This window comes from Cupressus sempervirens, chromosome 3, assembly GCF_028749045.1.
Source record: "Cupressus sempervirens isolate cs-2001-9-10 chromosome 3, ASM2874904v1, whole genome shotgun sequence".
NCBI lineage: Eukaryota > Viridiplantae > Streptophyta > Pinopsida > Cupressales > Cupressaceae > Cupressus > Cupressus sempervirens.
In genome coordinates, this window is record NC_143120.1 from 43,835,260 (window position 1) to 43,858,770 (window position 23,511).

Below are 23,511 nucleotides of genomic sequence, written 5' to 3' on the forward strand. Positions count from 1 at the left end.
GCCAATGTCATTTGCATGTGTGTACATATATTAAGATACTCTTCCAAAATGAGAACAAAAATACATGAGATTTTGCAGGCATATATAAATTTTAGCTTATCAATAATGGGTTATTTTTCAATAATAGGTTGAACTTCAAAGTCTCCACAACATAGTTGCCTCGAATCATCTTTTACAACTTCTCTTCTTAGACTCTCTGCCCAATTCCCTCCAACATTCATAGCATTTTTTACAAATTTACAGTCAAATCTAAAATGAAATTGTTACAAACAACTTTGGAAATAATATCCACACGAGATCTAAAAATGTGTGTTGGGTTAATATTACTCACTCTTCTATACTATTAAATTGAGGTTTTATTTTCAGTCATGTAATATTTTATTTTGGAACTTTAATTCTTGTTTTTTTTTTATGAAATTCAAACTATTATATTTTATGTCATCTTGAAATCTATTCGTTTGATAAAAACCTAATTATTAATTGTGTCCACTTTTCTTCGTTGTGAAACATATCACTCCTATTGGCTTATCATTACACACACAAAAACGTGCAACTGCCAGTATATTCAATAATTAAAATTGAGTGAGCCACTATTGGACCCAAATTCACTACTAGCATCTTCCCTTATTATCGAGTCATTTAGGGTCTATTTGGCTGCGGGAATAAGAACATGAGAATATAAATACATATTCTAAAATTGTTATTTTAGAATAGAAAATAAGAATAAGTATTCTTATTCTTGTTTGGTTCAGTCAGAATTTCACGGACCCAAAAATTTATATTTTTTAAAATAAATAAAATAGGTATAGGAATGTGTATTCCAATTCCACCTATTTAGGTGAAATTATAAATGCTCATTATTAGGCCAAAATTAGAATATGTATTCCTATTCACAATTTCAATTTGGTGCACCCAAAGGAAAGATTTGAAAATTTTCATCCATTTGCCATTTTGCTTCATCTACATAGCCTATTTTTTCTCTTGTCAAGTCTTTCCTCAATCAATTTAGGCCAACAAGAATTTTCCACAACTGAATTTTCTTTAGATAGCTTAATAATCAAACTAACATGAACTTTTAAAGCAAATATGTCTATTTCTATCAATAAGATCTCAAAAGAAACAACTATTTTAAGTTTAACTTTGAAGTTAGTAATCATTAAAAGTTTTTTTGAATTCTTTCTATCAGCCTCCATTTTTTATTTGGTAATTAAAACTATAATAATATTTTCAAGATACTCAAACTATATAATACATTTAAATAAATGCTTTTGAATTCAACTCAAATGACATCCCGATTCCCAAGGACAAAAAAAAAAAAACAAACATACTTTTAAGTCCAAGATACCACCCTCCCTCGCCCACTGAAAAGAGTTTTCTTTTCCCAAATGAACTTGTCGCCCTACTTTTACACTTTTCGCTGGCAGCCAAACAGAAACAACATTCTCTGGAATCCTCTCGCGGGTCCCACCGGACCAAAACATTTTATAATGCTTGAATAAAAACGGAATCCCTCAAAAAACTGCCATACATAACGGTGTACATTCACTCCAAGTTCTGTGGAATTAATCGCAATCATTACAGTGTCGCATGGGCCCCACTCAATTGATCCCGCATCCACGTACTACTCATTATTGTTCTCCCACTCTCCCAGATCCGTTTTTAAGAAAGTAATCAACAAAAGGGCACCTTACACGTGTCCATGCCAGCTCATCACTTCGCCTGCGTAACGTCAAGGGTGACGAAGAATAGGAATGCCAGGTCATCCTCTCATTCTCATTCAGTGCCTTTGAAGTGGGAAACGCACAGCCTCCCAGAAAAAACATGGTTTCCCAAAAGAAAGAAAATGAAAAATCATTAAAAGATCTTCTTCCCATGTTGACTGTTGGGCAATTTAAACGGCATCGGGATTTACCATATAATTAATTTCCGCTATTCTGTTCACAATAAATGAACACTTTTATGTATGACTGACTCAGACTGCAGGTAGTCTTGGTGTAACGAGCGTTCGCTCCAGGAGGAGTGGAACGCCAGGCGAAGAGAATTTTATTTGATGCAAATTTCTTTGTGCAATTGTCTCGAATCGGAAAGCTTCTTTGTTTGGTTTTGTCTAGGTTTCAATTTCTGAACTTTGATTGTAAAGAGGGATTTCTGATTGCATCATTGGTGGAGCTGAACTTGCTGGGAAGAGTTTGTGATTTTCTGTATTTGTTCTGGTAATGGCGAAGACAGCATGGGGACCAGGAGCCTGGGCCCTTGAATCTGAGAGAGCTGAGGCGGAGAAAAGAGAGGCGAGCTTGAACCTGCAGAATTTGGGCGGAGACGGAGAGGGCGCGGCAAGTTTTCCCAGCTTGGACGAGGCAGCAGCGAAGGCTGCGAAACAGAAGAAGAAGAAGGGTCAAAAGCTTTCATTTTCTGAATTTGCAGCGGGGGTTTATGTTGGCCCCGGTGGAAGAAACCGCTCTGGTGGCGGTGGCGGAGCCACCGGAATTGGTTCAGGACTGACCACGGATGAGCGATTGATGCTGCCCACGCGGCCACGCGAGAGGAGCGCCGCAGAGGAGGCGGAGGGTTATGGCCCTGGGAGGCTTGGAGGAGGATTTAGGGACTATGGACGAAGCAGGGATGGAGGGCTTCCGAATAGTAATAGCGTTGGTGGTGGAGGACAGTGGGGCTCGAACAGGAGGCCTTTTGATGAGAATAATGATTACCGTAGGCAGCCCGTGCGTAATGAGGAGCTGGACACTCCCTCTCGAGCCGATGAGGTGGACAATTGGGCTGTTTCTAAGAAATTGAACCCATCGGCCCTTTCGAGGTCTGATTATGTGGGATCACGGGATGACTGGGGCTCATCCAGGAAGCCATCTAACCCTCCGTCTAGGCGAGTTTATGCTGCCACGAGGGCAGATGAGGTGGATAATTGGGGTGCAGGGAAGAACAGTTTGGCTGTACCGAATGCACGCACCTACAGCGGAAGTAGATTTCAGGCTCCAGTTGATGGAAAGGGGTTTGAATCGCCCCGTTCTGAGGCTAAGGCTAAGGTGAACCCTTTTGGTGCAGCAAGGCCGAGGGAGGAAGTATTGGCTGAGAAGGGGCAGGACTGGAGGAAATTGGATGTTGAGTATGAGACCAGGAGCAATGCTAGCAGGCCTACCAGTTCCCATTCTAGCAGGCCGGGGAGCTCCCATTCGAGCCGGCCGCAGAGCCCTATGATCAGTTTGCATTCTGTTGCGAGTCCTTCGAGTCGAAGGCCTAAGGTGAATCCCTTTGGCGATGCGAAGCCGAGGGAGATATTGTTAGAAATGCGCGGGATGGATTATCGGAAGATAGATTTTGAGCTGGAGCATAAGGCAGTTGACAGGTGGGTTTTGGTCAATCCCTTTTGAACTTGAGTTAAACCCATCCATTTTGTCCTGAGTTTTAATTCAATTATTCTGGTCATTGATCAATTTTTAAGGTGTAATGCGAATCTATACACTAGCTCGGGCTATACATAAACTAATGATTATATCAACTTTTTGATTCTGAAATTGATGTAGTTTTTTTATAGGACTGAACTGCTATTTTCTGAACCTTACTTAGGTTGCTTCTAGGATTACAGTACCCTTTCTTTTTCGAATTGATCAATGTAAAAGGAATATTAGTATATGCACTAGCCTTAAAGTTGTCCCTTACAAATATATTAGTATATAGAATAGCCTTAATGTTTCTTGCTGGCACCACTTACTAATCTGGGAAGCTGCAAACGTAGTTGAAATCAAATAACTCAGCCTCTTTAAAAAGATCTTATAATTCTCATTTAAAATAGTTTTGGTAATATGCTAAAATCACTAGTGATGCACTTTTATATCAAACATTTCTAGCCCGGGGGAACACTCAGAAATTCATATCTAGCAGCTATATCTATTGGTCAGATGGAACTATTGGCATAAACTCTTCTGGGGATGTTTTCTATCTTAATACACCTGCGATGATCGATATTTAGTTTTGTTGCATTCAAATTGTGATGGAAATAAGTTATGTTTCTGTGGCCTCTAAATTGAATTTGAACTGCCTGAATTTAGTAATATAACAAATTTAGGTGCCTGAATTTAGTAATTTACTTAATCTTCTATTTTTTCTGAAGTCGAACTAGAACATTGCATTTCCTAGATTTAGCAGCCCTTCTGTGCTTGTGCAATATGCATACAGCTGCGAACAAAGGTACAAATAAGGAGGTGAACAGGGGACGGGTTGCTCTCTAGAATGTTGATTTCCTCCTCTACATTTTCTTTCTATCCATGTGCAGTTGTTTCGATTTTTTATTTACATGCATGGAGATATAGGATAAATTTGCAAATTGACAAAATGACAGTACAAAAGCAATGCATGTTATGAGATATTATTCATAGGCAGGTAGGACTTATGTCCTTTTTCAAATCTAATGTGTAAGATCATTGAATAGTAGACCTTTAAATCTTATTAACCTTGTTGTGATATTACTATCAGGATTCAATTGTGTAATTTTTTGAGTCAAACTCATTGACCTATGTTTCATGAGTAGTGGTTCACATGAACCCATCTCTCATGAAAATGAATGATACTCATAATATTCATTGCATTTAAGGTGATGCTGACAGAGGTAAAGCATTAGGACTTCCTTGCAGGTCACCCATCCTAGGACTACAGAATTTCCTCCAGGGTTAAATCCACTCTGCTCGCAACCCCATTTGCAAACCATTTATCAGAAAGCCCCTTAAGCCCCTTAAGTAGGAGATATTTTCCAGAAGTCAAATTGTGATATTGCTATTAGGATTCAACTATGTAGTTTTCCGGGTCAAACTCATTGACCCATCTTTCATGAGCAGTAGTTCACGCGAACCTACTTCTCATGAGAATGAACAAAACAGTTAACACTCATTGCATCTAGGTGATACTCATAGAGTTGAAGTACCAGGAATCCTAGTACTACTCCAGCTCGAGTGCACCTAACTACGGAGTTTCCTTCATGATTAAACCCACTTTGCTTGCAACCCAATTTGGAATAAAAGTAACAAATGCCACCTATCAATTTATTAGACAATAGCAAATTATAGTGATGAAGATACATATCAAATAGGTGATTAATAAGTGTTAAACATTTATGAGGATATTAATGTATAGATACTCGTAATCATCCAACAATCTCATTAGATAGAATAACGATAGCAATTAAGACAAATATTAATCAATATTAGGAAACACGATAATTGAGAGTTAAAGATAATTAGAACAGCAGTTACATTAATACTATTTGGGTGATTAGTAATGACAGCAATTATTAAGAGTCAAAAGGATGCACTGTGACTTTAAGAACAAATACATCTCATATTTTACAACTCTATTTGTAAGAAACAAAATATGAAGGCAATCCCATCATTCAATGGGGATATAGAAAACATTCAATAAGGAAGAATATACAGATATAAGTTAAATGCATACTCTGATAAAATGGAATATGAATCATTATTTATACAAAAAAGAATACATTAAAGTGTGCCTATAAAACATTCATTAGATAAACAAAATATGAAGGCAGTCTCATCAATCAATGGGGATATAGAAAAGGATCAATACGGAATAATATACAGATATAAGATAAATGTATACTCTGATAAAAAGGAATAGGAATTATTATTAAGTGCCGTGCCTTATGAACCATTCATTAGAAAGCCCCTTAAGCTCATCAATTGATAAGTAAGAGATATTTCCACAAGTCAAATTGTGATATTGCTATCAGGATTCAACTATGTAGTTTTTTTAGTCAAACTTATTGACCAATGTTTCATGAGTAATGGTTCACACAAAAGCATCTCTTACAAGAATGAATAGAACACTTAGCACTCATTGCACCCAGATTTTCTAGAAGGTCACCCATCCTAGTACAACTTCAGCTCAAGCGCGCTTAACTATGAAGTTTCTTCCCTGGTTAAACCCACTCTGCTTGCAACCCCATTTGGAATAAAGGTAGCAAATGACACATATCAATTTATTGGACAATAGCAAATATAGCCATGAAGATATAGATCAAATCAGTTATTAGTATGTGATTAACATTTATGAGGATATTAATACATAGATACTTGTAATCATCCTACAATCTCATTAGATAGAATAGCAATAGCAATTGAGACAAATACTAATCAATATTAGGAAGCACAATAATTGAGAGCTAAAGACAATTAGAACAACAACTACATTAATATTATTTGGATGATTACTAATGGCAGTGATTATTAAAAGAGTCAAAAGGCTGCAATGTGACTTTAAGAACAGAAACATCTCATTTATTACAACTCTTCATTCATGATACACAAAATATGAAGGCAATCCCATCATTCAATGGGGATATAGAAAGCTCCTTAAGCCCATCAATTGATAAGTAGGAGATATTTTCCATAAGAAGTCAAATTGTGATATTTCTATTAGGATTCAACTATGTAGTTATTTGAGTCAAACTCATTGACCCATGTTTCATGAGTAGTGGTTTACACGAACCCATCCCTAATGAGAATGAATAGAACACTTAACACTCATTGCACCTAGGTGATGCTCACAAAGGTGAAGCATTGGGACTTCCGAGACGGTCACCCATCCCAGTAATACTCCATCTCAAGTGCACTTAACTATGGAGCTTCTTCCATGGTTAAACCCACTCTGCTTGCAACCCCATTTGCAAAACCTTCAGCAAGTGTTGTGTTCTGCTTGCGATCCCATTTGCAAAACCTTGAGCAAGTGTTGTGCCTTACCAATAGATGAGATCAAGGGACTTTCTAATGAATGGTTCATAAGGCACAACACTTGCTGAAGGTTTTACAAATGTGGTTGCAAGCAGAGTGGGGTTGACCATGGAGGAAACTCCGTAGTTAAGTGTGCCCGAGCTAGAGTAGTATTGGATGGTGACCTCCCATCACTTAACCTCTGTGAGCTACATGCAATAAGTGCTAAGTGCTCTATTCATTCTCAGGACAGATGGATTTGTATGAACCACTACTCATGAAGGAGTTTGACTCAAACTACACAGTTGAATCCTAATAGCAATATCACAATTCGACTTTCTGTGGAAAATATCTCTTACTTATCACTTGTTATTTATTAACCTTTTTTCAATAAAACACTAAAATAGCTGAGAAGAATTAATATTTATACACTTATTAGAAATATTTCTTTTTACAACCAAGAGAAAACACCTTACAATTCGTCTGATCCCAAAGCTCAAAGGTGGTAACCGTTAAGCTTCTAGAAAGGGTATAATGTAATATTAGTAATTTCTTACATTTATTATGAATAAACACATTTTTTTGCATTGTGAATATTTCAAAACAACATGTTACTAACATTTCAATATAATTTTTGTGAGCCTGGTTATTATTCTGAATTATTGTGAGATAGTTTCACTTGGATTCAATTTTAATTGGCAAGACCTGAATGCAGTCCGCCATTTTAATAAGGAGATTAATGAGATTGATATACATCTTTCATTAAACAAAATGTATGATATTGCTCAGGAGTCGAGAAATTTTTTTTGACATTTTCAATTTGCAAACTATATTGGCAACACAGTGCTTGCAAAGGACAGTGTGAGTCATTTTTTGCCAACTCCCTTTTTTGTGATCCTTGGTTGTGCAAGAGGGAGCCTGACACTTAACCTTTTTCTTTTTCATGTTTGTTCCTTTCATGACATGTGAGATGTATATGAAGTGATTCTATGTATTGGTTTTTTCAGCTTGTTGCCTAACATTTTATTTTAAGAAAAGTAGTTCTGTAGTACTTTTAGCTCATGTTTACCCAGACGCAAAAAAATATAGAGCAAAGATAGAATGATTCATTTTTGGGTTTGGTGTTTTAGGTTTAGGAAATTGGACAGGAACCAAGGGCCTAACTTTGGGGATGGTGGAGAGACCGCAAGGGGGTGGAGCAAATGCATATAGTACTTAAAAGTAAAAATATTAGTTATAAAAAGATGTGCAAGGAGTAACTATAAGAAATGCAAATGAAACTTTGGCATACTGTGTAAAGTTTAAACTAGTATATGATGTCCCCCTTCAGAAATATAATTTAATAATAATATTATAATTATAACAACAAAATAATAAATATATACTCAGGAACAAACAAATATAATCAGTCCATAACAAACAGTAATATGAAATATCGAAACCTTAAAAGTAGCAACTAAGTAACGATCAGCTTATGGATATCATATCATGGGATTTAATGCCAATAATTCTATGGAGCAGACTCGCCACTAGCCAACATAGACACATGTTCATGGCATAAGGAGGATGGAAGATCAGTTTATAATATAATGATTCATAATTACAAACTTTAATTAAACAACAGCATGGGCAAGTAATAACAGAGAGTATTAAAGGAGACTAATCAGTAAGAGTGACTAAACGATAGCATCCGAAGATTGACTATCCAATAATTATGGACAAAAGCAGTCAAAATTATGGACATAAGCACACTGGAGAATTTGCACGAATCATATACAGATATTAAGTACCACCATTGTCGCCCTGACCCCCCGATGATTGGATAGAGGATATTTAACGTGATTACGTTGAGTGTAGATAATCAAAGAACAAAGACAAATTAATTGTTAGAATAAAGGTAGCGAATGACACATATCAATTTATTGGACAATAGCAAATAATAGCAATGAATATATATCAAATCGGTGATTACTATGTGGTTAACATTTATGAGGATATTAATATATAGATACTTGTAATCATCCAACAATCTCATTAGATAGAATAGCAATAGCAATTAACTATTAGGAAACACAATAATTGAGAGTTAAAGATAACTAGGACAGCAATTACATCAATACCGTCTGGACGATTACTAATGGCAGCAATTATTAAAAGAGTCAAAAGGATACAATGTTACTTTAAGAACAGACATATCTGTTATATTACAACCCTTCATTCATGATAGACAAAATATGAATGTAGTCCCATCATTCAGTGGGGATATGGAAAAAGATCAATAAGGAAGAATAAACAGATATAAGATAAATGGATACTTTGATAAAATGGAAAGGAATTATTATTTATACAGAAAAAAATACACATTAAGGTTTTCTTATAAAAAGAGAATTGATATTATATTATTTGGCTGGCAAGTATCATAGGTCAGCATATTGATGCAACTCATATATGCATTAACACTGAATTGCAGGATGTTATATCTGCATTATATAAGGATCAGAGATCCTTATTAGTTCCAATATATTTGAGTGAATATATGTTATACATATATATTCGTACTACTGGAATTGACAATATAAATTAATAATAATAATAATGAGAATAGATATATATAACCTATTGCTATTTGCCCAAGAAGGGAAGACTAAAGTTTTACCAAGGAGGGGCTTGTATAAATTCAAAAAGCGGATCTTTGTCCCAAGAAAGGGTGGGGATCAGTGACCCTAACCTCCCTACAAGCATCGACCTGAGGAAGGCTTAAGGGCTTAGGTCTATAAATTTTGATGGAATCCATTACAAGTTGGTGTCTAGGCGGGGATCAGTAACCCTAAGTTCCCTACGGCTGTCAACTTGAGAAAGGCTTAAGGGCTTAGGTTAGGTTTATAAATTTTGAGGGAATCCATTGCAAGTTGGTGTCTAGGCAACTTAGATAACATCTACTCCATCCATCTTTGAGCTGAATTAGTAATAAGGTTAGATTTGAGTCTTAAAGATTACTTAAAAAGTTAAATATAATAAGTTAACAGCTAATCCTATCGAGGAACATTACAATCCAAACCCCAATCAAGAAATATAAGATAATTTAAGTTCCTGGCATGGTAGATTACATAGTAAAACTTGAAAACATGACAATAATTGCATTGAACATTAGCAATGGTGGGTGGAGTTTTGGAACTTTGGAAGAAAATCAAGAATAAGGATAAGAATTGCAAATGAAACTTTGGCATACTATGTGAGGTTTATACTAATAAACTTCAAAAACAGGACAATGATTGCATTGACCATTAACAATGGTGGGCAAATTTTGGACCTTTGGGAGCAAGGTTTTAACTAATAAACATTTAAAACATGGTGATGACTGTGCTGAACAATAAAAATGTTGGGGGAGGTTTTAGGTCAAGGGGCAACATACTTTGAGTGGAATTTGAGGCAGAGCCCCCAATGTTGTCAAGGGGTCATGCCTACATTGGTGTAAAAAGTCCTTTTCATATTACGTCTCCACTTAGGGACTCAAAAAAATTTAAAAGCAACTTTTTGAAGTTGTGTCTTCTTCATGTCTCAATATTTATATTATTTGAAGACAAGCAGAATAACTAACTTTTTTCAGACAAGTCACTCAATATCCAATGAGTACAGAGCGGATCTAAATGAAGTGTGCGTGTGTGTATTCAGCTATGGAACATAGTTGGAATAGATGAATGGTAGAAGTAGTGTAAAATATCACGGAAGACTTAACACCCTGTGTGATGTTTGATCTGATGGTAAGATGAAGCAATTTACATGTTTTATATCTTAATGCAGCCACGGTCATTCGGCCTACCTAGGCAAAACTCATACATCGAGGCAAATGCTCAGGTCTCTTAGATGGTGGTAGGGGACCTTAACACTCCATATTCCCCTCCGGAATGAGGGTTGGTAGTATGGATCAATCTGAATGCATGTCAGATTTTGCTTAGTTCAATAATAGGAGTGGGCTCCTTGATATTGGACTATCTGATTAGATCTTTGCATGGAGCAACAAGGGGAAGGGTGACAATATTATTCAGGTTAGGCTTGATCAGTTCTTGATCTCAACTTACAATGCTCCCATGAACAGTGTATGACCACTGTCCGCTACTTCTCCCGTGGATTTACAACCTCCTAAAGGCCCCTTACCTTTCAGATACAAAGTTATGTGGTCCCTACACCCAAAATACAAAAATTCCATTCAAAACTAGTGGAGTACTCAATTACAAGGGATAACAATGTTTAGGATCACATAGAAACTAAAGATCAAGGACAAGTTTACAAAGTGGAATAAGTCCACCTTTGAGGATATATTTAATTAGAAAAAGGATATTACATTAAAACTAAAAGATACTCAAGATAAGATGGCAACAAGAGACATGTCACCAAATATCTATAATGAAGATGAAACTCTCAAAGCAAGGTGGAAAGAGATTTTTTTTCAGAGAAGAGACTTATTGGAAACAATTCTCTCATGTTCAATGTCTACATGAGGGGAACAATGCCTATGTTTTCTTTCATAAGTCTACCAGCAAACACAAAAGGAGAAATACAAACCAGGAATTACTTTATGATTTGAATCAAATGGTTTCAGATGACCTTAAGATAGGTGATCTACCCTTGAACCACTTCTGCATAGTCTATAAGGACAAGGATGTAAGATGCAGTGTTGTGGATGATAAGCTCCTATAATGTTTACCTACTTTAATTACATTTGCTGGCAATAACCAAATTCTTTCCCTAGTAATTGTAGAAGTTAAAATTGCTACTTTTTAATGGAAGCTTACAAGGTCTTGAGTCCCCATGGATTCCCCCTGGATTCTATTGGGCATTTTTTGAAAATTGTCAAATATGATGCCACCATGCTTGTAAGAGACTTTTTAACAACTAGAAAGTTGTTGAAGTCTCTAAACCACACTTATATGCTCTTGTTCCCAAAATCCCAAGAATTGAGAAATATTATTGATTTCATACCAATCAATTTATTCAAAACTCTTTATAAGATGTCCAAAATCTTGGTAAACAGGGTCAAACCTCTCCTCAATTCCTAGATTAATAATAATCAAAAGGGATATGTGTTGGGGTATGAGGTTATACATTCAATGGACAAAAGTAAGATCCTAGGTATGACATTAAAACTTGACATTTCCAAGGCTTACTATAGAGTTAGATGAAACTTTCTATACAAAAATTTGTTTAAATTGCGATTCAATTTTAGAGTGGTAAACATTGTGAAGACTTTTATGAAGCAGTCAAGTATACAATTATGGTCAATGGATTTCCAAGAGGCCTCTTTGGGGCTAAAAGAGGGCTCGAGTAAGGTGATCCTTTACTCCCTACCAATTCATCTTGTCGGCAAAAGTCCTAGGGAGGAACTTTCTAGAGTTGGTTGAAATTGGGGCTATGTGGGACATTAAAACTACTTCTATAATCCCTGTCAACGTAGTTCAATAGTTCATAGATGATACTATCTTTTTTGGTGTAGCTTTGATGGTATGTTGTCCTAAAAAGTTAGCAACCATAATTGGAGGCTCTAGGACCTATTAGACATCATTCTGGTGATTTCAAGGTCTGAATATCTGTTATGCTTGATCCTCTAAGCCTATAGTTTCTTCCTCCACAATATATCACAATACCCTAGACCCGGGCATAATCCAAGAAAATTATGTTTGGACTAGGCCAGCAAGGTTAGCCCAGTTTTGGGCTAGGTTGACCAGGTTGTGTTAGCATAATTGATGTTGGAAGGTGATTAGCGTTGTCATGATACAGATTTGATTGCATGATGATCAGTAGTTGTGTTCTCATTAATGTCAACTATTGACCTGGTGTCCTAGTATGTTTCCAAGCATAAAATGATGAACAAGGTGTTGCAATGAGTTTCGGGGGTAGTGATCCTTCTGAGAGAATTGGGAATGTCTCTAATGTCCCATGGTATGGCTGCTATTGTTGAAGTGAAGAAAGGTATATGATCTGGTGAATCTTGACAGGCAACTGCTAGAACAGTTAGTGACAAGCAATAGGTAATTTGATTGGTTTATCAAATCTTTTGTAATGTCCCTTTTTCTGAATTTATATGATATTGCAACCCTCTAATCAGATTTTCAAAATCAAACAACCAATATTACAAAGATCCACCAATTTCTCAATAAACTTCAAATTGGGTATGTCCGAAATAGTGCCAAAAACTTCACAACTTCACATATTATTAATAAATCTGAAAGTGGACTTTTTTATAAAAATTTCAGTAGCATAACAGCCTACAAAATGACATTTTCAGATCTGTACAACATTTACACAACAGCTCCCAAACGGAGGACAAAAACAATGCTTATCGGGCTCCCAAAAATAACACAATATAGCCCGGAATCACCACAAAACACTAATAATCTATCATAGAAGTTTAACCATGACCCAATACATATATTCAGCTCTATTTTAACATCTAAAACTCTGAAATATAGCAGCAACCCAAACTGATATGAAATACTCAACCGGAAACACCAAACTCTTACAAAAAACACACCCGAAAACCCACAAATCTGCACTGTTCAGCACAAGGGCAAACTCTGCATGAGCTTGCACATGGAATGGCTTTAAACTCCCGTCCTTAGCCTTCCTGGAAACCTGCAAACTCCCGTCCTTGGGTCTCCTTCTTCACAGGTTTGGCAGCCTTTGAAGAACAACAAAGCAATGAGCAAAAATCAAGTTCTGGAATGAGCCCAAAATGTCTCCAAATCCCTTAAAAGAGGGCATAACCCTAACTCACGTCCAAGAGGGGTTAATAAAACATATTTTAATAATTGTTTTTATTTATTAGTCCATTGGTTTCCAAAGATTAGCCCCTTTTGTCGAAACTTCACCTTTTTTGGGCCTGCCTGCCTTAGCAAAGATTATTATTTTTAAATATTTGAAAAAGGGACATGACAAGTCCTCCCCTCCCAAATATTGCTTGTCCTCAAGCAATGAAGATTGGAATGTTCAAGAATATGTGCTCCTTCCCAAGTTGCATCCTTCAGTGGTAATCCTTTCCATTTGACCAAATGCTCTATGATGCTCCTGTTTCTCAATCTTTTCTCTCTTGTATCCAAAATCTCATCTGGTATCAAAATTGATTTCCCTTCATCATCAAGAGGTGGTAATTCTGTAGATACTATGGTCTGCTGGCCTAGAACCTTCTTTAGGCAAGATACATGGAAAACATTATGTATTTTGCTGTTTGGTGGGAGCTCCAATTCATAAGCTACCTCTCCTACCTTCTTGGTGATCTTATAAGGCCCATAGAACCTTGGCTTGAGTTTCTCTGCCCCACTCCTCTTCAAGGTGCTTTGCTTATATGGCTGCAACTTGACAAATGCCAAATCTCCCATCTCAAAAGATCTTTCAGTCCTTTTCCTATCAACATACAACTTTTGTTGATTTTGTGCATGTTGTAGATTATCCTTGAGGGACCTTATTATGTCTTGGCTTTGCTTGATGAAATCACTTGCTGCAGGTACTCTGCTATCTGAAAGTACTAAATCAACAAAGGAAAGGGCATCATAACCATAAAGAGCATGAAAAGGAGGCATACCAATAGACATGTGATGAGATGTATTGTAACAATACTCCCCTAGGTGCAACCATTTCACCCAAGCATGTTGTTGGTTTGAAACATAGTTTCCTCAAATATCCCTCTATCCATTTATTAACTATCTCTGTTTGTCCATCTGTTTGAGGGTGATAGCTAGTACTGGGAGTGAGTTCAGTTCCTGCCAAATGAAAGAGCTCCTTCCAAAAAGAGCTGAGGAATCTACTGTCCCAATCATTGACAATGTTTCTAGGCAAGCCATGTAATCTAAAAATCTCCTTGAAGAACAATTCGGCCACTTGTGATGCCTTGAAATCAGATGTGATAGGAAAGAAATGTGCATATTTAGTTAGTCTATCTACCACCACATATATGCAATCCTTACTTTGAACCTTGGGCAACCCGGTGATAAAGTCCATGGAAATACTTTCCCTTTTTTGTTCAGGAATAGGAAGTGGCTGCAACAACCTTGCAGGAAAATTTTGCTCACTCTTGCTTTGTTGGCATACCATACATTTCTTAATGTGTTTAAGGACATCCTCCTTCATACCCTTCCACGAAAATCGCTCTCGAATTTGTCTGTATGTCTTGAAGTATCCCTGATGACCAGCCAAAGGTGTATCATGAAAGGCCCTCAATATCCTCTCCTTAGTTTTTGATCCTGGCACTAAGAAGATCCTGTTCTTGTAATAAATCAATTCATCAACAACCTTGTACCTGTTATCATCCACTAACTTATTCAAAATCTTGGTGGCAAAGGAATCTTTAGCATACTCTAAAATTATGGAGACTTTCCAATCAGCAGAGATAGATGTTAAGGAACACAGAGTGGGCTTTCTTGAGAGAGCATCGGCAACCACATTATTCTTTCCTTTCATGTATTCAATATCAAAATCATAAGCTTGCAATTTGCTTACCCATTTTTGTTGACGATCATTCAAATCCCTTTGGTTCAAGAAGAACCTGAGGCTATTATGGTCTGTCTTTACAATGAACTCCCACATACCAAATATTGTCTAAACTTATGAAGTGCATGCATGATTGCCAACATTTCTTTATCATAGATAGAGTAACCTTTCTCTGATTGATTTAGTTTTCTACTCTCAAATGCTATTGGATGTCCCCTTTGAGTTAGGACAGCCCCTATACCTTCTCCAGAAGCATCACATTCAACAACAAAAGGTAAAGAGAAATCTGGAATTGCAAGCACAGGGCATGAACTCATTACCTTCTTAAGCTTATCAAATATTTTTTGTGCCTCTTCTATCCAAACAAAAGCTCCTTTCTTTGTCAAATCAGTCAAGGGGGTAGCAAGCTGAGAAAATCCCTTGGCAAATCTCCTATAGTAGCTACACAACCCAAAGAAACCTCTCAACTGTGTAAGATTAGTGAGTGGAGGCCAATCCAAAATTGCCTAAATTTTTTGTTGATAAACCTGTACTCCTTTAGAACTTATAATATGTCCCAAATATAGGATCTCTGTCAAACCAAACTCACATTTAGATAGCTTAGCATAGAAAGATTGCTGCTCCAAGATTCCCAAAACAGTGTCTATGTGCTTTAGATGCTCTTCCCATGTTTTACTGTAAATCAAGATATCATCAAAAAATACCAAAACAAATTTTTGAAGATGCTGGCTGAATACCTTATTCATACAAGATTGGAATGTTGCAAGTGCATTAGTGAGGCCAAATGGCATAACAAGAAATTCAAAGTGCCCATAGTGACATCTGAAAGTAGTCTTTTTCACATCTTCACCCCTCATTCGGATTTGATGGTACCCTGATCTTAAGTCAATTTTTGAGAAGTATACAGCACCATGTAACTCATCAATGAGTTCATCTATGCGTGGTATGGGATACCTATTTTTTATGGTCTTCTTGTTTAGAGCCCTGTAGTCTATACACATTCTCAATGTACCATCCTTTTTCTTGACAAGTACCACAAATGATGCAAATGGACTAGAGCTAGGCCTTATGAATCCCATGTCCAGGAGTGAGTTAATAGTTTTTTCAATTTCTTCCTTATAACCTCTTGGATGGCGGTATGGGGTTGTTATAACTGGTTTGACACCCTGTTCTAACTCTATAACATGCTCAAAACCTCTATCTGGTGGTAATCCTAGAGGCAAGTCATTGAAAACTATACTATGCTTATAAAAAATATTTTGAATTTCAAAATGGAAATTACCTTGATTCTTTGGAGAGCTTGTTGGATGGATTATGACTCGTGCCGCCCATGCTACTTGTCCTCTTCGAAAAATCCTCTCCATCCTCTTTGCAGAGACCACCTTAGGTGCTCCATTTGATAAACCTCTCAATAAGACTTCTTTCCCATTGGAATGAAATTTAAACTCCACAGTTTGATGGTTCATGTAATAGCCTCCAATAGAGTGCAACCATTGAACACCCAATACAAGATCTATCTCCCCAATGCCAACAACATAGAAGTCATCACATAACTCATAATCTCCTAAGGTCATCTTGAGTTGTTTCACCACCCGTGTGCAAGGCATAGTGAATCCATCAGCTACAGTAACATTGAATCCTTCAAAATCTTTTGCTTTAAGCCCTCTTTTCATGACAAATCCCTCATCAATAAAATTGTGAGTTGCCCCACTATCAAGAAAAATTGTCAACCTTTGCCCTGCTAGTACCCCTCGAATTCGAAAGGGATGGTATCTTGGGACTCCTGATAATGCTGCTAAAGTGCCATCCTTGCTGATTTCTTCTCCTTTCTCTTCTTCTTCCTCCTCCTTAGTGTCATGAAATTCCTCATGCTCATCTAAATCAGATTCTGAAGCAACTTTAATATAGTGCACTTGACCTTTCCCCAAACATCTATGTCCCGGAACCCATGGTTCTCTACAAGTGAAACAAAGCTTTCTCCTTCGTAATTCACTCTTAGTCTCTTCATCGACCTTCTTTTTTGTCACATTTATCACATCTTTTGGTGGTAGTGTTGGAAAAGTCTTTTTCTGAAAATTCCCCTTATGTTGCCCAAGATTTGGGGGTTTTTGAGTAGTGACTGATTTCATAGGCACGCAAGTTTCAAGTTGCAAGCTTCTTTTGATAGCTTCTTGTAAGGTTGAGGGTGAGAAAGCCTTAACCAAACCCTTAACAGAATCTACCAAACCATCAAGAAAAAGATAAACAATCCTCTTTTCACTCATATCAGGTACCATAACAGCCACTTTTTGAAATTTTTCTATATACTCATTAACTGATTTGGTTTGCTTCAACTTTGACAATGCTTTAAAGTACTCTTCATCATCCTTGAGGTCAAATCTATCTATCACTCTTTGACTGAAATCATCAAATGTAGTTACCTGATCATGACCTTGAGTAGTCATTCCATGATAACACCAATCATAGGCTGCATCTTCTAAGTGTAGACTTGCAAATTGAACAGCATCACTCTCCTTCATAGGGTTAAGTGTGAAGGTGGTCTGTAATTTTTGTAGCCATGCTCTAGCTGAAATTTTATTTGTTCCATCAAAAGTAGGTGCTGTAAACTTGCTTATTTTATTTTTGAGCTCTCTTCCATTTATGTCATGCTCCCTCCTGTACTCTTTCTTGGGCATCAAAGTGTTCATCATATCCACATATTCTCTAAAAGGTACCGAACTGCGAAAGTCATCATCTAAGCCATTGTAAGTAGCTCTTAATGCAATCAAGTTACCTGTAACTTCTTCCATGGGATTAAGGGCTAGATTTGGTACTGGTGGCTCATCTGCAGGCAGGAAAATAGTTTTTGTTGATTTAGAGGGTGTGGGTTTAAGATTTCTTGGCTCCTCTGAAGTGCTCCCTCTCTCATTAATAGATGCAACTCCTTGCAATTTTTCCATCAATATTCGCAAATCCTCTCTAGTTTCCGCCAAACTATCCACTGTTTGCTTCTGAGTATCTTGGATGTCTTGAAAAAATTTCTTTGTCATCTCATCTTGATCAGCCATACGTTTTCCTTCCTTGGATTTTATACTTTTACTTTTAGTTGGAGGTTTGATCAAAATTTCTTTATTCTTTTCTCATTGCAAATATCTCTTTTCTCTTTCACTTGGTTGCATGCAAACTTCTACAAACCCTCAGGCTGGCAAAATCATAGCTCTGATACCACTGTAATGTCCCTTTTTTTGAATTTATATGATATTTCAACCCTCTAATCAGATTTTCAAAATCAAACAACCAATATTACAAAGATCCACCAATTTCTCAATAAATCCCAAATCGGGTATGTCCGAAATAGTGCCAAAAACTTCACAACTTCACATATTATTAATAAATCTGAAAGTGGACATTTTTATAGAAATTTCAGCGGCATAACAGCCTACAAAATGACATTTCCAGATCTATACAACATTTACACAACAGCTCCCAAACGGAGGACAAAAACAATGCTTATCGGGCTCCCAAAAATAACACAAAATAGCCCGGAATCACCACAAAACACTAATAATCTATCACAGAAGTTTAACCATGACCCAATACATATATTCAGCTCTATTTTAACATCTAAAACTCTGAAATATAGCAGCAACCCAAACTGATATGAAATACTCAACCGGAAACACCAAACTCTTACAAAAAACGCACCCGAAAACCCACAAATCTGCACTGTTCAGCACAAGGGCAAACTTTGCATGAGCTTGCACATGGAATGGCTTTAAACTCCCGTCCTTAGCCTTCCTGGAAACCTGCAAACTCCCGTCTTTGGGTCTCCTTCTCCACAGGTTTGGCAGCCTCTGAAGAACAACAAAGCAATGAGCAAAAATCAAGTTCTGGAATGAGCCCAAAATGCCTCCAAATCCCTTAAAAGAGGGCATAACCCTAACTCACGTCCAAGAGGGGTTAATAAAACATATTTTAATAATTATTTTTATTTATTAGTCCATTGGTTTCCAAAGATTAGCCTTTTTTGCCGAAACTTCACTTTTTTGGGCCTGCCTGCCTTAGCAAAGATTATTATTTTTAAATATTTGAAAAGGGGATATGACATCTTCAATGAGTTAAGTGGAGCGATCACAAGAGATGGTAATCAGCACAATTCAGATGATATTGTTATGACTATAGCTTACTAGTGCGATCGGTGTGAAGGATAGGTGATCGGTGAAGCAATGACATAGTTGTCAAACATGTGAAAGTGTTTCGTGTTCTTGAGTGACAGTAAATTGATGATCAGTGATCGGTGTTGAGGTTGCAATGGATTCAATTGAGTCAGTCGTGATCTAGTGATGTGTCTTCATGTTTGGAGGTGATGATCTGGCATCACATTGATCGATGATAGCCTTGAGAAGATTGTAGAGGAAGCATGTGTTTGACCTCTTGACACAAAATTCTATGTAAATCAGTGTGTTTGACCTCTTGACCTCTTGACCCTGTAACAATTCAGCGAATCTGGCAAAACGGAACCAGATTCGTGTGCTGACAACTTAGTGTGAAAATTAAAATGGCTATATTTCATAGAGAGGATCATAGTCCAAGAACATAAACGAGATTTTACACATTATTCTTTTAGAGCAATATAATGGGCCTATGAATTGGTTATTATGTTGTTGAAAGGCAATTTTTGCAAGGGATGAATTTAACTGAGGAGACGAGTGCCTAGATTCAAAAGAATACTATTAACGATGTAGCACAATAATTAAGAAACATTGTAAAATTGGAAATACGTTCCTGATAAAGCGTTTGAGCCTAGCTGTTGCAGTTGTGGCTTGTTCTTGCGCTAGTTTTGCATCTTGAAGCATCCGATTGGTCTCACATTGAGTAGTACTGAATCTACTGATATTTGTACACGGTACTCAAGTGTTGTACAATGTTATTAAATTGTCACGAGTTCCAATCTCCAAACACATGATATATTTTATTGACATTTATCTGTGCATTATAATCTGTCAACTTTCATTATTTAGCTGAATATGGGTGCCCTTCGGCCTTTAAGAACCAGAGAATGCCTTTTTTTATTGTGACTAACATTTGGAAGACAATCATGCATCGTAAGTAATTTTAACGAGTTATCATTTTGAAATTTAAGCTCTATGCGAGTACAAGTGGCGTGCATGTAATCTAGGCAGACCATGTACATTGAATTAACAGCTTTGGAGGATGTTAGGCAAGCTATTTAACTTGAATTTACAGCTTTTAAATGATTCTTATATTATGACAATATATTGTGCTATTATTAATACTAAAAGGCAATGAGGATTATTGTCTGCTGGGCAGGCTATATAACTTGAACTTATAGCTTTTAAATGATTCTTATATATTATGACAACATATGTGCGATATTATTAATATAAAACTTGAATGTACAGCTTCAGAGGAATTTTTTCTATAGGCAGGCTAAATCTTGGACTTACAGCTTTAGAGTATTCTTGTCCATTGATATGTTTTTTTATATTGAAGGCAAGTTTCTTGCCTCCTGAAATGCTTGGCAGGTATTCTGCAATAATACATATGCCAGAGGTAGAAGTTTTTTACACTCTTTTCCAGTTAAAGTAAAATTTAAATAGTTACCTCTATCCCACAGATAAATTTCTTGTTCATGAATTTTCTTGTATTCCTGCACCATTTTGGTAATCATTACACGTTATTGTTTCTTTTTGGTTATTTTGATTATCTGTTTCATATGCCCTCAACAAAATGGTTATGCAGACCTGAGACGTTGGAGGAACAAAAATTAAAGGAAGAGATTAGTGCTTTGAAGAAGCTTGCTGAGGAAACTGCAACTGCTGAATCAAAAATGAATGGTGTGGATTTAGGTGAGTCAACTTTGAAAGAAACACTGCCTGCTATTCAGGAAAAAATTACCCTTATAGAAAAACAGCTAGAAGCGCTAACCAGAGCGCTGGATGACAAGGTTCGGTTTGGAAAGAGAAGTGGAGATAGTAGGCCTGGGTCTGCTGCGGGACGACCATTTGAACATTTAGAGAGATTGGGAAAGAAGGATGGAGATAGTAGGCCTGGATCCGCAGCATCAGGGGGGCCTCTTGAACATTTACATAGACCTTGGAAGAAAGATGGAGATAGTAGGCCTGGATCTGGACCGGGAGTCCCTTTTCAATATTTAGAGAGACCAGGGTCTCAATCTGGCCAGTTCGATGCCAGCAGGAATGATTCATTTGAATTTTCTCGACCAAGAAGAGGTGAAAACAGAATTGATGTATGGATAAGGCCCAATGAAGAAAGAAGAGGGATGCGTATGGATGGGGAGATGAGTTTACCAGATAAAAACAGGTCTAGCAACTTAACTAGGTGATTTTTATTTTTTTTCCGTTTATTGCAACGTTTCCTTGCTTTTCCATAATAGCAAGTTTTTGTCATACCGTCTTTTGCAGGTCAATGCCAAGAGAGAGATGGTGAATTTTGGCTTTCAGTGTGATTCATAGAACTCTGCGCATGAACTACTACTACATTTTTTCCTTATCAGTTTGGCAAGTCCAGATCAATGTGCAAAATATACACCTCTAGAAATCATATCAGTCAGGATTAACCCTTCTTTATGTAAAATCCCTGATATGCTAAAGTATTTTTACCTACCATCTCTTTTTAATTATGCTATTATAGTGAGAAATTCTTATTTATCTCCTCTTCGTTAGGTGCACAAATGACCGTACTTCATTCTCTCTAGAAGAATATTTCATTCTTCCATAAATCTGGTGCTGTAATCTATTTTGATGCTGATGTATTTTTCCAATTCGAATCAGCCTCATGAACAAATTGAGCTTTTTGGTACTCAGCAGTTCACGAGGAGACTGTTTCACGTGGAATGCCTGTGCAATTCAAAGATGGTCATACCTTATTATTTTGTAAATGGATATTTTTTATTATTTGTTTCAAATTTCTAACTAGAGAATGTTCATTTCGATCAGTTTCATTTTTTATTTAGTTTATTTATTGATAATAAACTTAATTAATGTGATGGCAAATGTCAGGAATGAATTTTCGTTTTGTGTTGTTACCACCATTAGAAGGAAAATGGCTAAGGCAGGACTTGCTCTTTCTCAGCCCGCAAAGATAAATCTAGTAAGAATACAAATTACTTAGCTAAGGATGTATCAATATCAAATAAAGGTTTTTTTATGTAGTTAGGGGAGAAGGGCTAATGGTTATGTAGATTTCGCGATATTACTATTGTATTGGATTCAATTGTGTAGTTTTTGAGTCAAACTTATTGACTAATGTTTCATGAGTAATAGTTTACAAGAATACCTGTCTCACAAGAATGAATATAACACTTGCACTAATTGCATCTACAAGAATGAATATAACACTTGCACTAATTGCATCTATGTGATGCTCACATCGGGCCCTTTGGAAGATCACTCATTCCAATATTGTTCCATTTTGAGCATGTTTAACCATGGAGCTTCCTCCAAGGTAAAGAGTAAGTATTGTGCTTCATAATTATTCATTATAGAGCTCCTTTAGCTCATCAATTGATAAGTAGGAGATAAAACTTTCAAGACAAGTCAAATTAGGATAGGTTAAGTAGAATTGAGTTGCTATCCCATTTGTATAATCTATCAAGTGTTGTGCTTTATAACCATTCACTAGAGAGCCCCTTTAGCTCATCAATTGATAAGTAGGAGTAATTTCCACAAGTCAATTTGTGATATTGATGTCAAGGTTTAAGTGTGTATTTTTCAACTCAAATGTATGGATCCATATTTCATATATATATTGGTTCACAAGAATCCATCTCTAATGTGAATGAATGAAACACTTAACCACTCATTGCATCTAGTTGATGTTCATATGGGTGAAGTATTGAGCCTTTTTGGGAGGCTATATGTCTTATTGTTTGTCCAACTCAAGCGTGCTTAAGAGTTTCCTCCAAGGATAAGCACACAACTTGCTATGCTATTTGCAAAACCTTTAGCAAGTGTTGTCTTATGAACCATTCATTATAGAGCCCCTTTAGATCACTAATTGATGGTATGAGATATTATTACACAAGTAGTGAGCTTGTGATATTGCTAACATGATTTAATTGTGTAGTTTGTGAGTTAAACTTATTGGCCCATGTTTTATGAAAACTCATCTTTAATGAGAGTGAATTGAACACTCATCAATTATTGCTTTTTGATGATGCTCAAAGGGGTGAATCATAGTTCACTTATCTCAAAACTACTCCACCTAAGCTTGTTTCTCCAAGGTTAAGCCTACTTTGTTTGCTATATCATTTGCAAAATCTTCAATAATTGTT

The 23,511-nt window shown here is 36.6% G+C and overlaps 1 protein-coding gene across 2 annotated transcripts; it reads left to right on the forward strand.

Annotated features, from left to right (window-relative positions):
- Positions 1–1,974: 1,974 nt before the first annotated feature.
- Positions 1,975–22,143, forward strand: LOC149564712 (eukaryotic translation initiation factor 4B1-like). Of its 2 annotated transcripts, none has more exons than XM_089818259.1 (3): positions 1,975–3,358; positions 20,958–21,557; positions 21,641–22,143. In XM_089818259.1, the coding sequence occupies exons 1-3, from the start codon at positions 2,217–2,219 to the stop codon at positions 21,663–21,665; spliced, it is 1,767 nt and encodes a 588-aa protein (XP_089674385.1). In that variant the 5' UTR covers positions 1,975–2,216; the 3' UTR covers positions 21,666–22,143. The 2 variants fall into 2 exon arrangements, with proteins under 2 accessions (XP_089674385.1, XP_089674386.1); XM_089818260.1 differs by having other exon boundaries at positions 20,958–21,539.
- Positions 22,144–23,511: the final 1,368 nt, after the last annotated feature.